Source organism: Dicentrarchus labrax, unplaced genomic scaffold (assembly GCF_905237075.1).
Source record: "Dicentrarchus labrax unplaced genomic scaffold, dlabrax2021, whole genome shotgun sequence".
Classification (NCBI taxonomy): Eukaryota; Metazoa; Chordata; class Actinopteri; family Moronidae; genus Dicentrarchus; species Dicentrarchus labrax.
In genome coordinates, this window is record NW_026136703.1 from 18519261 (window position 1) to 18533799 (window position 14539).

A 14539-nucleotide genomic window follows, 5' to 3' on the forward strand; every position below is an offset into this window, starting at 1 on the left:
TAACCTGTGCTTGTCAACCTTGTTTTCATGTTCCCAGGCTGGCTCCACAAACACTCCGTCCGGTAAGCGTGTGTCCTCTGACCATGGCGTCGCCAAGAGCAACGGACAAGGGACGCCGCCCGGTGATCTCGTGGACTTGCCCAAACTGAAGGGGATTGGACGCAATAGGAGGGCTCGCTTCAGTCTGTACAGACACCTGCAGAAGCATGCTTTGCAGCCTGCGGACAGTGTCAGCAGCGTCGACAGTGCAGGTATGTTTATATGAGAGAGAAAATGTCACAGTATGAACTGGGTGAATGAAAGGCACTTTGTAAAGAACTTTTCTATGAAAGCGTTCTATACATGTGCTGTATATGCAGTCAGTTTACCATAATATTTTTGTGTGTGTGTGTGTGTGTGTGTGTGTGTGTGTGTGTGTGTGTGTGTGTGTGTGTGTGTGTGTGTGTGTGTGTGTGTGTGTGTGTGTGTGTGTGTGTGTAGGGAGTGGTTCAGTGCGAAGCCTAAAGACAGGTGTTGGAGAGTTACAGGGGAACACACGCTTCTGGCATGGAAAAGACTACTGCAACTTTGTCTACAAAGACTGGATCCAGTTGGAGAAACCTTTTGATGGTCTGGTGCACACACACACACACACACACACACACACACACACACACACATAAATAGTAAGGTATTATACTTAATGATAAGTTTCCCCCAAAATATTTTTTGTATAAAAAGCCCTACTCAGTATTAATCTTAGTCTCATGAATGTTCCTGTTATACCAGTTTGATGGAAACAGAGTCTTTTGGAAAACAAAACTTTTTTTTTTCTCCCTCTCTCCGCACCAAACTCTCTGACCCCGCTGTGCTCCCATCTTCTCTCCTTCTGCCTGTCCCTTTGCTTTGTTATTCTGCCCTACTGCATCCTTTCTCTTCTATCTCTCGCTGTCACACTTTTTTCCTAACTTCATCGGGGTTGCTTCCACTCCAAACAGACTTCATCGACAGGTACATAACTCCCAGAATGCCTTGGCATGACATTGCCTCAGTGGTTCATGGCAGAGCTGCCCGGGATGTGGCCAGACACTTCATTCAGCGTTGGAACTTTACTAAGGTACACTCACACACACACACACACACACACACACACACAGACACACACACACACACACGCGCACACACACACACACACTGTGTACACTGACAAACACACAGGGATGTGAAGCAGGATTCAAACTTAAAGCTAAACTTGTTTAACCAGGATTTTTATAAGCTGAAGCTTCTTTGTTTACAGAACCACCTTTTTAGACTGATAGCCTAGATTACTTGATTTTGGTGTTTCTGATGCAAAGTAAATCATGTAAAATGATTTTTTGACTTTAAAGAAACAGGACAACAAACACTTCTTAGGAAATGTCTGGCTGGAACTGTGGAAAAAACACCTTTTATCCTCAAACTCATGCCTTCCATGACATCAGCTTTTTCCTCCCATTCTCCCCTTTTTTGCCCTTTTCCTTTCCTCCTGTGACTCTGTATTTACCCTCTCTCTGCCCAAATTCTCCAACTGTACATTTACAGATCATGAAGCCAAAGTACCGCTCTTTGTCTTATCCATTCCTGCTGCCCAAGTCTCACTCCAGTGCCAGTGAGCTCAGATATCAAGTTCCTGATTGTGTCAATGCCAAAGTGCAGGTAAGAGAACTGAACACAACAATTAACTATTTTTACTACACTCATAAAACAACACATGTTGAGGAAAATGTTGTTTTATAATTAATCAAAATGAGAAACTGGGGCAAAAAAGAGGAATTCAGCGAACATAAAAAGAACCACTGGTAGAAAATGATAGACAACACACAGGAACACACACAGTATAAACTTCCCCACACTATTTTCCACATCCCAGTCTGCACTGCTGGAAGAAGAAGAAAGAGAATGAGCGTTAAAATGGGCCAAAAAGTTATGTAAGTCTAAAGGTTGGCACTTGTGATCAACACTCAAGGGTTTTTAGGCAAAAGGAACCGACCTTTGAATGAAATGCTTAAATACTAAAATAAGAAGTGCATGAAGATCCCATCATTGCTCCATCATGTTTTGTTTCAAGACAAAATGTTCTTTTGTTTTCACTTTTTCTTTTGTTTTTACATCTCTGTGAACGCTATGTGAAACTTCTCCTTTTGTATCTACCACTAATAATACACACCAATTTTGAAAATATGTCTTAAAACTTATTTATTGCTATTAGTAGTATTAAACGGAAGCACTGTATGTTATAGTTTATAATAAGGGGAAAACATTTGTGTTTATACTGGTGTTTGGTATTGCCTTATAATGATCACTGATGCCCTTAGTTATTATGTTTTTTTTACACATACACTTTTTACATTTGACCCATTTCTAATTGCTATAATACACCTGCAACCTTACTTGGCTGGAACTGTTGTCTTTCTAACATATACATTTTTTCTATGTAGCTCTTATGTATTTTAATACTATATTGGAGAAGACTAGCCATGCACAACCGTATGAATATGTGGTTACTGTCTTGAATTAGGTGCATAATGCTGCCGTCTTTTAGTATTACTGCTTTAATAATCCTATGTCTGTGTGTTTAAGGTGTTGCGGTCAGTCGCAGATTGGTCAGCAGGCATAAAGTACCACGAGGAGTCCATCCACAATGCCTACATCCAGGTCATCGTTAAGAGCAAACACTACATCTACATAGAGGTAAGCCAGCAGTGAGGCCAGGATATGAAAATAAAAAGCAAATACTGTAATGTGAAATTGTTATGAGAGTTGAGTTGAATTCTTCAGAGGTTTGTATATAAAGTCTGTCATCAAATACTTCCATTGAGATTCATTCTGTGTTGTTATTATGAACATTAAGATGTAGTTAGTTGTAACTGAACGCCGGAACAATTTTAATTGTCTCTGTTCGGGGTTGGCGTCCTTCCTTTCTCTCTTCTCCTATCAGAACCAGTTCTTCATCAGCTGTGCCGACAACAGGATGGTGTACAACAAGATCGGAGATGCCATCATTGAAAGGATCATCAGAGCGCACAAGTACTTCCCTTTATTTAAAACACTTCTTTCTCTAAGTTGTACTTGTGATAATAGAAGATGTGTCTCTCTTCTTCTACTTCTGCTTCTCACTGCTTGGCACTGCTAGTGTGTCTCTCTTTATATAACTGATATGTGTTTCCTCACAGGGAGGGTAAGAAGTACCGTGTGTATGTAGTTACCCCTCTGCTTCCTGGCTTCGAGGGGGACATCACCACAGGGGGAGGGAACGCCCTCCAGGCTGTCATGCACTTCAACTACAGGTGAACCACATGACACTTTTTGTCTGAGTTCAATATTGAAAGAGGAATAGTGAAGGGAAATGAGAAAGCAGATGTGGAAGTGTCATTAGATTTGTCTGTAGTCAAATTCTTTCAAGTCAAGGATGTAGGTACTAATATTCATGTGATATTTGATGAGCTTTATTCTCCTGCCTCCTCAGAACCATGATCAGAGGAGAACACTCCATCATCTCCCAGCTTAAAAGAGAGAGTAAGTACAAGAGTGAACTACAACATTAAATATTTTGATACCTAATATTAAGGTTAGAGTTGGAGAAGTGCTAATATTCTCCTAATTTCATCCTGTAATGCTCTCTTTTTTGTGCTTTTCTTCTCCTCTCCTCTCCTCCCCTCCTCTCCCAGTGGATGACCAGTGGATGAACTACATCTCCTTCGCTGGATTGCGAACTCACACCGAGCTGGAGGGACGCCTGGTCACAGAGCTCATCTACGTCCACAGCAAGATGCTCATCGCTGACGACAACACAGTCATCATCGGTTAGTCTCTCATCTGCTTCCATAGCCTTCTGTCTCTTTTATTTTTTCTCATGTTGTTTTCACCAACTACTATTTAAGGCAACTATCCTCTCTGCTTTGACACCATCGGAATGTGATAAATCTAAAAATCTGGCTTTATTTCTCTAGCTGTCACCTTGTGTGCAGCAAACAAATGTGCATACGAATGCTGTTTAAATCTTTACTGCTGTAACATAGCTCTGCAGTGCCCTCTGCTGGCTCACAGGGTGCATCTCAGTCTCTCACTTCAACAACAATCAACAAGTCAACAAATGAAAAAGCTGGAAATTGTTCCTACTTGCTCTCTTTCCTTTTTTTCACTGTAACTCTAGATTTGTATTAATTTGCATTTATAATAATAAGGTAAGTCAAATAAAGGGATATGATCTGTTATTAATGACTATCTGTGGAATTTAGTCCCCAGCAGTGGCTACCCATTACTATAGATCTGTTAAATGTGTTTAATGAACTTAGAGTGGCTAAATATTTTTTTCAGGTTCTGCTAACATCAACGACAGAAGCATGCTGGGTAAACGCGACAGCGAGGTGGCAGTCATCATTGAGGACTCAGAAAAGGTTGCGGCGGTGATGGACGGACAGGAGTATGAAGCTGGACCCTACGCACTTCAGCTTCGCCTCGAATGCTTCAGGTCCGTGTGAGAATGAAACAGAAGTTGTGTTTTAGAAGCACATTTATAATCTAGTGGAAACATTATGTAACTGTTCAAGGTGTTTGGATCTAATCACTTTAATAGATTTATCTTGCCATCCATATCCCCACAGCATTCAATTAGATGCCACTCTATAGTTTTAAAAGGAATACATGTAAAATAATTTTTGAAGTTCCTTCATGTGACAAAAACATTGACAGTCAAATAAAGTGATTTTTTTTCATTTTACATGTTTTTTAAATTGTATTCTCTCTTAACAGGACTATCCTTGGAGGCCACACTGACACCACTATTGACCTGTCTGACCCCATCAGTGACCGTTTCTATAAGGAGGTGTGGATGACCACAGCTGGCCGCAATGCCACCATATATGAGAAGGTATGGATGGATAATTCAGGGGGAAATTGAAAATAAAGTCATCAGGTGTTGCCAGATGGTGTTAAAACATTTAGACATGTACTGTAACTAACTCACAGATGTCAGATTTAAATTAAAGGAATCAAAGGTTAGTTATTTAAGAAAGGCAAATTCCTCATCTCCTCCTCTTTCTGTTAAAGACAGCAGTATGTTATATATAACATATGTGTGTTTTGCTGCAGGTATTTCGTTGCCTTCCTTCGTCCCTGGTGAGGAACATGTCGGAGCTGGAGCAGTACCAGTCCAAACCAGGTCTGGCGCAGACTGACCTTGCCCGCGCTCAGGAGGAGCTGCGCAAAATCCGAGGCTTCCTGGTCCAGTTTCCTCTCGATTTCCTGTCTGAGCAGAACCTCCTGCCCTCCGTTGGAACGAAGGAGGCCATGGTCCCAACGGAGATCTGGACATAAAGGACGTGTAACAGCTTCCAGCCACTTACGCATCTGAAACTGTTTCTCGAGCATCTTGAGTGACGTATCTGGATTGTGGTTGTCGTCAAATGTGTATTATTGGATTTGCAAGAGATCGCCTTGAATCAAGAGATGAGAGGCAGTTTCTTCTGGATTAATATGACTGCTGGGCATTGACAAATCTCTAAACTCTGTGCCTACTGGAAAACAGTAGTTACAGCTTATTAGGGTAAGCACTAAGTATCGGGATGTAAGAAGAACAAAATTAAACCACACTTGAGGACAACATTTTATGACTGCATTGTGACTGCATTCAAGCTGTGGAGATAAAAAAAAGGCACATGAACTTTGGGTTTTGGGAATCAAACTCGGGCACTTAGACCTTTTGGACTGTTGGAAAAGCGCACGAGACAGCATGGATTTCTGAGGGACCAGGGTGAGGCGGTAGTAAAGGTTTTGACAATGACGCTAACAGAAGCTCTTGAGCTTCACAAAACACACAGAGATTGTGATGCATGTGATTTATTGAGTTTGTAAAAGCATGCTTGTGAGGTGCGTTAGTGCTACGTATGTTGTTCATGAGCTCACAGAAGAGTTTGCCGAGCTGCTTTAGACAAGCTGAAGCATCTTGAGGATCGTTTCTGTAAAACAAATCCAAAACATGTGCTCGCTCTTTTCCCGTGCAGTACGTGCATAGAGACAATTTTACTTAATTCAACAGCAGTGCATGATTTACTAACTGTGCTCAAATCTTAACACGATTGCTATAATGCATGTACCAATCACATCTCTGGAAAACCCCGTCAGAGACATTATATTTCCTGTCAAAAACGTTTTGAGAATATATAATAGTCAGTCAGTCATGAGGTCTGAATTTTACTGCTGAAATCAAAGCGTTTGTGTTGAGCTGATCCAGGAACAAAAGCTAAGGCAACTCCGTTATATTGTAGTGTGTTCAGAAGGATGAGACAATCGGCCCACAAATTCAAAGGTGTCATTTCCTCTTTGCTCAACAGATGGTGCTAGCTTCTTACAAATACAGTTTGTGTACAGTAATTACAGGTTGTGGCAGTGTTGTAAATCACAAAAACAAGTTTATTATCAGGGACCTCAGTAGGGGACCGCTGGAGGTCCCTATTGTTTTTGCTTCGTTTCTTCTTACCTATTATTATTTTTAGCACTTTTGATTGCGTTTTTGCCCCCCTGAACATATACGAAAAGTCAATTTTATTTGGCAAAGTGGTCAGGCCTGGTGAAAAATTTTATATTCTATGTGTCGCTTTCGGGTCCGCCACTAGGTGGCGCTACTATCATGAAAAGTGTGTTTAGGCTAATAACTCCCGCATTGTTTGTCACACATTCAAAAAACTTATATCCACGCATTTGGTGAATAGAGCTGAATCTCCCCATATAGGCCACGCCCACTTCCGCCTGGAATTTTTTTCTGGCAGAGCACAAAATGTCCATGAACTACTTTTTCATGTTCCGTGTGCTTTGTCTGATTCGCACAAAAATTTTCACCTAGCATCTGAGGACCCTCATAATAAAAACGTGATTAAATGATAGTTATAGAAGAAGATAAAGAAGTTATAAAATTAGCACTGCTTGTGAATTTTTCGTCAAAAAAGGAAGTGGACCATTTCTCCACATTGGTATGTCCGATTGACATGGTCCATAGTTCCACATGTCTTCCTTAGGCATCTTGCACAGTTTCAGGCCATAGCCACAAGGTGGTGCTCTTTAAAATGAAGAAGTTTATATCTCTACAACGGTATGTTTGATTAAGATGAAACTTGGTATGATGCTTCCCCATGGCTCCCTTAGGCTCGCTAAAAAATGTGTCAACAGTCTGGTGGCATGGCAAATCGCTGTGCAGAGACCGTAATAGTTAGGAATATGGAATTCACAGGGTACATGTAGAGTGGTGCCTGAAGCTCACATACCAAAAATCATGTTCGTCGTGTTTGTAGCGCCCCCTACAGGATAAATAAACAGCAGCCCCGGCGCCACGTTTCACCGATATGTACGAAACTCAGTAGGCACGTGTAACATGCCGGGACGTACAAAAAAGCCTCTTGGACCCATACCCGAAACCCCACAGGAAGTCGGCCATTTTGATTTTCATTTTCACTTTCAGCGAACTTTTTGCGTTGTATTTGAACGAACTCCTCCTAGGGAATTTATCAGATCTGCTCCAAATTTGGTCAGTCCAGTCAAAACATGGTCCTGATTAAAAGTTGTGCTTTTTGTGCTTGTACGTTGAAGGGCGTGTCCGTGGCGTGCCCTCAAAGTTGGCCAGGTTGAATCGAATGTCAAACTGTGATGCCATTTCCGGCATTTAAGGGCTTCTGTTTTAACTAACTCCTCCTACAGATTTTATCAGATTGACTTCAAATTCGATCACTGTAATCTAAACACAATGGTTATCAAAAGTTGTGCTATTTGAGATGTATGTTGAATGGCGTGTCTGTGGTGTGCTGTCAAAGTTGGCCATTTTGAATTCTGTGGTCATGCAAACCATAAAAAGTTGAGCTATTTGTGACTGTAACTCAAACCGCGTGCCAGTGACGACTTGTCCAATTCAGCTGATTCGCCATAAAACAGTACTCATAACTTCAGTGTGCAATGTCCAATCTCCAATAAACTTCATATATTCTGTAACAGTCCTAGCCTGAACACATCCTCACAATTTCAGTGTACATTATCTGATCTCAACAAAACTTCACGTTTGATAAGAGGCCCGCCCTGAACACGTCTACATGACAATATTCAGACATAGACATAGCGCCACCTACTGGCAACAGGAAGTAAGCGCTGCGTGGCGATTTTGAGCTGATTTACGTGACATTTTCATGTCCGCACGTGTTGCGCCAGCACTTGACGTGGCCGCAGCGCGCCCCAGGTCCCGCTCAACGCTGCTTGCAGCTTTAATTAATGTGTTTTTTTCCTCATATTTGTGTGTGCAGTCAGCACAACTGTGAGGGAAAGATTAAGAGTACAAGTGAAGACACAAGGAACATAACAGAGGCTTACATGAATCAGAATTGGATAAACCAAGGATGACAAGCCCTCTTTCCTTCCTTGGAAGGATTATTATCATGAATGAGGTTTTGACCGACTTAATAGAGCTGATTCCTTATAATTCTCAGCACTATTCACATTTGGTTGGAACAGATGATTCAGTACCTGTAATTGATAGAAAAGACTGCACAGACATGCATTCATATGCTCCAGGTAACTCATTGCATTTCTTGGATTTTGGCAAATTTAATTCAATTCAATTCAATTTTATTTGTATAGCGCCAATTCATAACAGAAGCTATCTCAGGACACTTTTCAAATAGAGCAAGTCTAGACCGAACTCTTTAAAACATTATTTACAGAGACCCAACAGTACCACCATGAGCAAGCACTAGGCGACAAGGGCAAGGAAAAACTGCCTGTTAAAAGGCAGAAACCTAGGACAGATCCTCCAACTCTAGGTGGGTGGTCATCTGCCTTGACCAGTTGGGGTGAGAGAGAGAGAGAGAGAGAGAGAGAGACAGACAGACAGACGCACAGCAACAACAGTATTGGCAGTGGCAATCTAGCAGGACCATGGCAGGAGGCTCCACCAGGATCGATAAGAACCTGCGAGACAAGAAAGCACAAGAACTCCGGGGAAGAAGTGGAGTTAGTAACATGCATTAAAGGAACATGAATGAGTGCAGAAAGAGAGAGGAAGAGAGGAGCTCAGTGCACCATGGGAAATCCCCTGATAGTCTAGGCCTATAGCAGCATAACTAAGGGATGGTTCAGGACTCACCTGATCCAGCCCTAACTATAAGCTTTATCATAGAGGAATGTCTTAAGCCTACTCTTGAATGTGGAGAGGGTGTCTGCCTCCCGAACCACAACTGGAAGCTGGTTCCACAGGAGAGGAGCTTGGTAACTGAAGGCTCTGGCTCCTGTTCTACTTTTAGAGACTATAGGAACCACAAGTAGCCCAGCATTCAGAGAACGTAGTGTTCTAGTGGGGTAATAGGGTACTATGAGCTCTTTAAGATATGAAGGGGCCTGACCATGAAGAGCTTTATAGGTGAGGAGGAGAATTTTAAATTCTATTCTACATTTTACAGGGAGCCAGTGCAGAGAAGTTAGTACAGGAGAGATGTGATCTCTTTTTCTAGTTCCTGTCAGTAGTCGTGCTGCAGCGTTCTGAATTAATTGGAGGGTTTTAATGGACTTATTGGGCCAACCTGATAATAAAGAGTTGCAGTAATCCAGCCTTGAAGTAACAAATGCATGGATTAGTTTTTCTGCATCTGTCTGTGATAGTATGTGTCTAATTTTTGTAATATAACGTAAATGAAAGAAGGCAGTCCTAGAGGTCTGCTTCATGTGGGAGTTAAATGACAAATCCTGATCAAAGATAACGCCAAGATTCCTGACAGTGGTGCTAGAGGCCAAGTTAATGCCATCTAGAGTAACTATATCTTTAGACAGTGAGTCTCTAAGGTTTAAAGGTTTAAATTTAGTGGTTTTATAGTGGGATTAGGGATCCAGAAAGATTTATCAGAGTAAGACTATTTTCCAATAGTGTTGTCACTTTTTATCAACTGTCATTTCCTCGACCGTAATGAGGATAGGAATATCATCTTCTATCACCTCTCTTCTCCCAGTGGATGATCTCAGCAGATGAACTACATCTACTTCACTGGTCTTCTTCAAAATGCCGTTTGCGTTTGGTTTTCAGTTTCCCCAGCTATTTCTCTCAATCTTATGGCGGCGGCTTTCTATGAAGTGCACAAAATTCCGTCTTTGAAGTAAAGACAATATTTTCCACAGAGCACGCAACTGCTGCCCAAGGCAAAGCCTTCATATGAAGAAACTGTTTGAAATCACTTGTTTTCACACGTTTCCAGTTTCCTGGCAGTTCCAGTTGTTTTCTTGATGGAGTTTTTAATGCGGAGTGAAAATAAAATTCTCTCTCAAAAGCATTTTGGTTTTTGTAATGTAACACAGCCTGTATCTGTCAAGGAAAAATTAAACTTTTATAGGGATTCTTATAGTATGTGACCTATGAGGCAATTGTCATAATTTGTACTGTATGTCTGAATGTACTATATGTGTTTCCTGATTTGTTTTAATTTTTAACATTTGTCACTGTATCTTGTTTGAACACCAACGTCCTCTAAATGTGAAGTTAAAGAACCACTCCTTTAGAATCCAGCTGTGCTCAGTCCTTTCATTGTCCTCTGTTTTCTCACAAAAAGAGCACCAAGGTTTTAATTATGCTGTTGCACATCCACACATGTGGATCACTGGCATTTATATAACAGAAGCTGACAGTAGCTGAGTTGCGTGGGAATGAAATCTTGTTCTTTTAATGGGACCAGTGAATTGATGAATGTTAACTGAAGTGATAAAGTTGGGAAACAGTATGCTCTTTGTTTCTACAAAGACTAGAAAAAAGAAAAGAAAAAATGATTTTGACAAAATTGTCTGTATTGTTTACCCTTGCTGTATCGTCATTGCATTATTTATGGATTATGAATCATTTAACATTGAAACATTCATTTTTTAAATGTATGGCATGGTTGTATGGATGAGGTTTTGGTTGTAACTAAACCTCTGTTTCTTTATCATAAACATCATGCAGCAGTCTTTTCTATCATCTGTCTGTACCCTTTGGCCTTTATTTAGCTGCTCTTGCTTCCACTCTGTTTATGTACAGTATCCTCTTTTTACAGTTGAAAGTATTTCTAATTTCTGTCATTTAACAAAATATAACTCATAATTTAAATGGCTAACAAATAAAATTATCTTTGGATTTTTTTTTGTTATCCCAATGAAATGATGTCTGAAGTCAAATACATTGGTGTCATAATGATGTTTGATGGACGCTGTACTTTAAGATATGATTAACGGTTTTAAAATTTAGGATTCTTGTATATCTCTCTTAAAGATAAATACAAGCCAAACAAAAACTTCTCTGTCCGACTGTTGAAAAACAATCTTTGGTTTGTTACACAACACAAGATGTTTAACCTGTTTCTTAGCAAGCAAAAGGTTTCGTTTTCAGTTTCATATATTATCAATCTTACTGTAAATAATTTAAGCTATAGGTTTTTTTTTTATGTCTATTTGCTAATAAGTTTAGTTTGTTTAGTTGTTTAAAGGAGATGTTAATTCCAGCTCCAATCTTTGTTCAGTTTGATAAATGGTTGCAAATTGATAAGTTCATGTAAAAACTTATTTTTCTTTAGCAACTATTTTAATTCTAGTTGAAGATTTGTGGAAAAAATCTTTGGTGTTATCAAAGATGGATTTCTATTTATTTTAATGAGAACAGATGTTTATCCCTATGATTTGATCAAAGCAAAAGTCTCAATAGAAAAGGCAGATTTGAATCAGCAGTAAATAGGAAAGATTGCTGGGGCAGTATATTGACAGTATAATAGGCCTTTTGGTTGTATAAACACAGTATTATAATATAAAAGTACTGTAATGGAGAATTGTTTAATTATTTTGTTTTGCTGTCTAGACTGAAGTTCATACAAGGAACAACAGAAAGAAAGAATTAAGTAATTGAGTCCCATGAAATCTGCTGTTAGTGCCAATTCTTAGATAACATAAGGAGGACGGTTACTTTAGGTGATATTCATGTTTTGCCTGAAGAATGAAGTATGTTGTCAATGTGGAATCTGGCAGTTGTACTATTAAGCCAATGTTTATGTGGGTAATCAACTCAACCGTACGCAACAAATACTGTGCAAGGGAAATGTACAAAGAACAGAGGCTTATATAAATGCAAAATGGAAAGTCACAGGTGAAAGCAGCCGTCTTTCCTTATGGAAAATGCTGTAGTATGGATCAACACACAATAAGATAACAACAGACTTGATTTTTAGTTCAAGACAGCGCTATGTTATTAGAACTCTCTTGTTCTCACTCTCGAGTTTTTCACGCACGGCCTACTTGTTGTTCATTTGTTCACATCTTTGGCAAGCAATTTTAAAAGGTAACCAAATCCTATTCTGAGACTTTCAGTACCTGCAGATGAAGTAAACGATTGTGTGGACATGTAGTTTATTTGCACCAAGTAATCCTACTCTCTCTAAGTGAATAAATCTGATCTCTCTCTCTGCGTTGCTTGTGTTTTGGCAAATTTAGTGACTCCTCTAGTTACTACAGGACTATATAGTATCATTGGCAGTTTGAGAATGTTTTCCATCACTCTCATCAGCTGTCATAAAAATACAGTTTGTGTACTGTTAGCGGTTTGTGTACAGTTTCAGTTGACCCAATTATTTCTCTCTTATGGCAATAGCTTTCTTTTATGTCAGGGCATAAAATACAGTCACAATGAAAATCAAAGCAGTATTTTACATATAGTACGCAACTGATGCCAGAGGGAAAGTCTTCCTAGGAATATAGTTTGAGGTTGCTTGGTACGTTTCCAGTTTCCTTGTAGTTCCAGTTGGTTTTCTAACGACACTCTAAAGGGGAAATTAATCTTTCATTGGGATTCTTGTGGTATGTTACCTGTGAAGCGATTGTGTATAATGTGTACGTGTGAACTGACTCTATGTTTCCTCAGTTGTTTTGATTTATCACACAACCTGGCGAATGAACCACTGCTTTATAATGCAGCTCTTATGTCATCTGGCAGGGATCCCTGGCCTGTTTTGTTATAAAAGGGCCACACCCCCTTTTGTGCACTCATAACACCTGTCCATAGACCAGATTCCTAATAATTATTTTGTTTGCTTTGCTTACAGTTGTTGATCAGATGGCAGGTCTTTTGAATGCAGTTTTACGATTTGCAGTGGCAGCCGCAGCATTTATTCCTGCCAGATGCCAAATCATACTCAGCACTGGTTACATTCTGTTGAAACAGAAGACTTTCAATATCTGTATTTCCTTTAAATGATTGTACGAACATCATGTATTCCTATGCACCAGGTAACTTCACTCTCTCTTGTTAACCAATCTGGTTTCTCACTGCACTGCTTGCATATAGGCAAATTAGCAGCTCCTAGAGTGTGATCAGGGGCCCAGATGATGTTATCGGGGTTAGCTTTATCTTGAACTGGTAACTCTTGATATTTTAAACAGGAGTCCTGCATTATAAACTGGAGTGGGGAGTTTGAAAGAGGCGGGGTAAAGAAAGGGTGTGTTGAGTTCCATTCATTTTATTGAATATAAATAAAGTTTTTTTTATTATTTCAATTTGTGTCTTGTTTTTCTGTTTTTTTTAGCAAGTAAAAAAAAAAAAAACAACCAGAAAAAAAATAGATTTTATTTCCTAAAAATATTCTAAATACTGTCCTAAACGTCCTCATGTATTTTAATACAATAACATACGCGGTGCATCGTTTAATTAAACCTCGCTGTAATGTAGGTAGAGAATATTATGAGGCTTGTTGGAAAGAAAGTTTGGGAGTCCGTGCTGCCTCACCAAACCCCGCCCAGTAACAGGCGTGGTTTGCTGAGGCAGTAGGCAATGCGCTCCACCCCTCCCTCCCTCCCTCTGTATATCCACTGGCTGTCACAGCAGCAGCGGCTCTAAGACCAATAGTAGCAGCAATCCACTCTCCAAGTCGGCTTCACCTTCTCTCTGTACCCGTCTTCATCCCGCAGACATGGACCTGGAGCTGCAAACGTACACGGCGCACTTGCTTCCCATCCTCCCCGCGTTTGCGCTCTAGCCGTGCGCTCCCGGCCCGAGGCAGGCACGTCCCGCTGCCGACCATAAGGAGACTGTTATTATTCTGTCGGGTTCGCCGAGACATCACTGTGTAGGACAGTAGAGACTGAGCAGCAGAGAGGACCACACGGTCGTGACAGCAAAAAATAAAGGGCCGTTTCTGGATATCGTGGTAACTGAGAGCGGCTTTTTGTGTCCTCCATCATGGCGAGTGACTCTCCAGCTCGGAGTCTGGACGAAATCGACCTGTCCGCTCTGAGGGTGAGATGATTGTGACATTTTACAGTTTTGGAATATAGCTTCATCAGTGAGAAACCGGTGTGTGTGTGTGTGTGTGTGTGTGTGTGTGTGTGTGAGTGTGTGAGTGTGTGTGTGAGTGTGTGAGTGTGTGAGTGTGTGTGTGTGTGTGTGTGTGTGTGTGTTTCTCCTTCTCCTGCACCTGACAGCGCTCCCCTGAATAGCAACCGGCAGGAGAGCAGAGGAGGCTGCGAGAGGCGGATGTGTGGGAGACGG

General features: G+C 40.6%; 2 protein-coding genes across 27 annotated transcripts in view; both read left to right on the top strand.

Moving 5' to 3' along the window:
• The window catches only part of pld1a (phospholipase D1a), a 35597-nt gene extending 24446 nt beyond the window's left edge, over positions 1-11151 (top strand). For all 3 annotated transcript variants that reach the window (XM_051396376.1, XM_051396375.1, XM_051396377.1), the window contains exons 15-26: positions 38-251; positions 481-609; positions 978-1096; positions 1561-1674; positions 2599-2709; positions 2957-3045; positions 3192-3305; positions 3485-3534; positions 3687-3821; positions 4336-4489; positions 4771-4888; positions 5110-11151. In XM_051396376.1, coding sequence (XP_051252336.1) covers positions 38-251; positions 481-609; positions 978-1096; positions 1561-1674; positions 2599-2709; positions 2957-3045; positions 3192-3305; positions 3485-3534; positions 3687-3821; positions 4336-4489; positions 4771-4888; positions 5110-5334 — 1572 coding nt within the window. In that variant the 3' untranslated portion in view covers positions 5335-11151. The remainder of the gene's footprint in view (positions 1-37; positions 252-480; positions 610-977; positions 1097-1560; positions 1675-2598; positions 2710-2956; positions 3046-3191; positions 3306-3484; positions 3535-3686; positions 3822-4335; positions 4490-4770; positions 4889-5109) is intronic.
• Positions 11152-13853: 2702 nt separating this feature from the next.
• tnika (TRAF2 and NCK interacting kinase a) overlaps positions 13854-14539 on the top strand; it is a 58740-nt gene continuing 58054 nt past the window's right edge. For 12 of the 24 annotated variants that reach the window (XM_051396343.1, XM_051396346.1, XM_051396347.1 and 9 more), the window contains exon 1: positions 13854-14287. In XM_051396343.1, coding sequence (XP_051252303.1) covers positions 14231-14287 — 57 coding nt within the window. In that variant the 5' untranslated portion in view covers positions 13854-14230. The remainder of the gene's footprint in view (positions 14288-14539) is intronic. The other 12 variants (XM_051396360.1, XM_051396361.1, XM_051396364.1 and 9 more) reach the window with 1 other exon arrangement.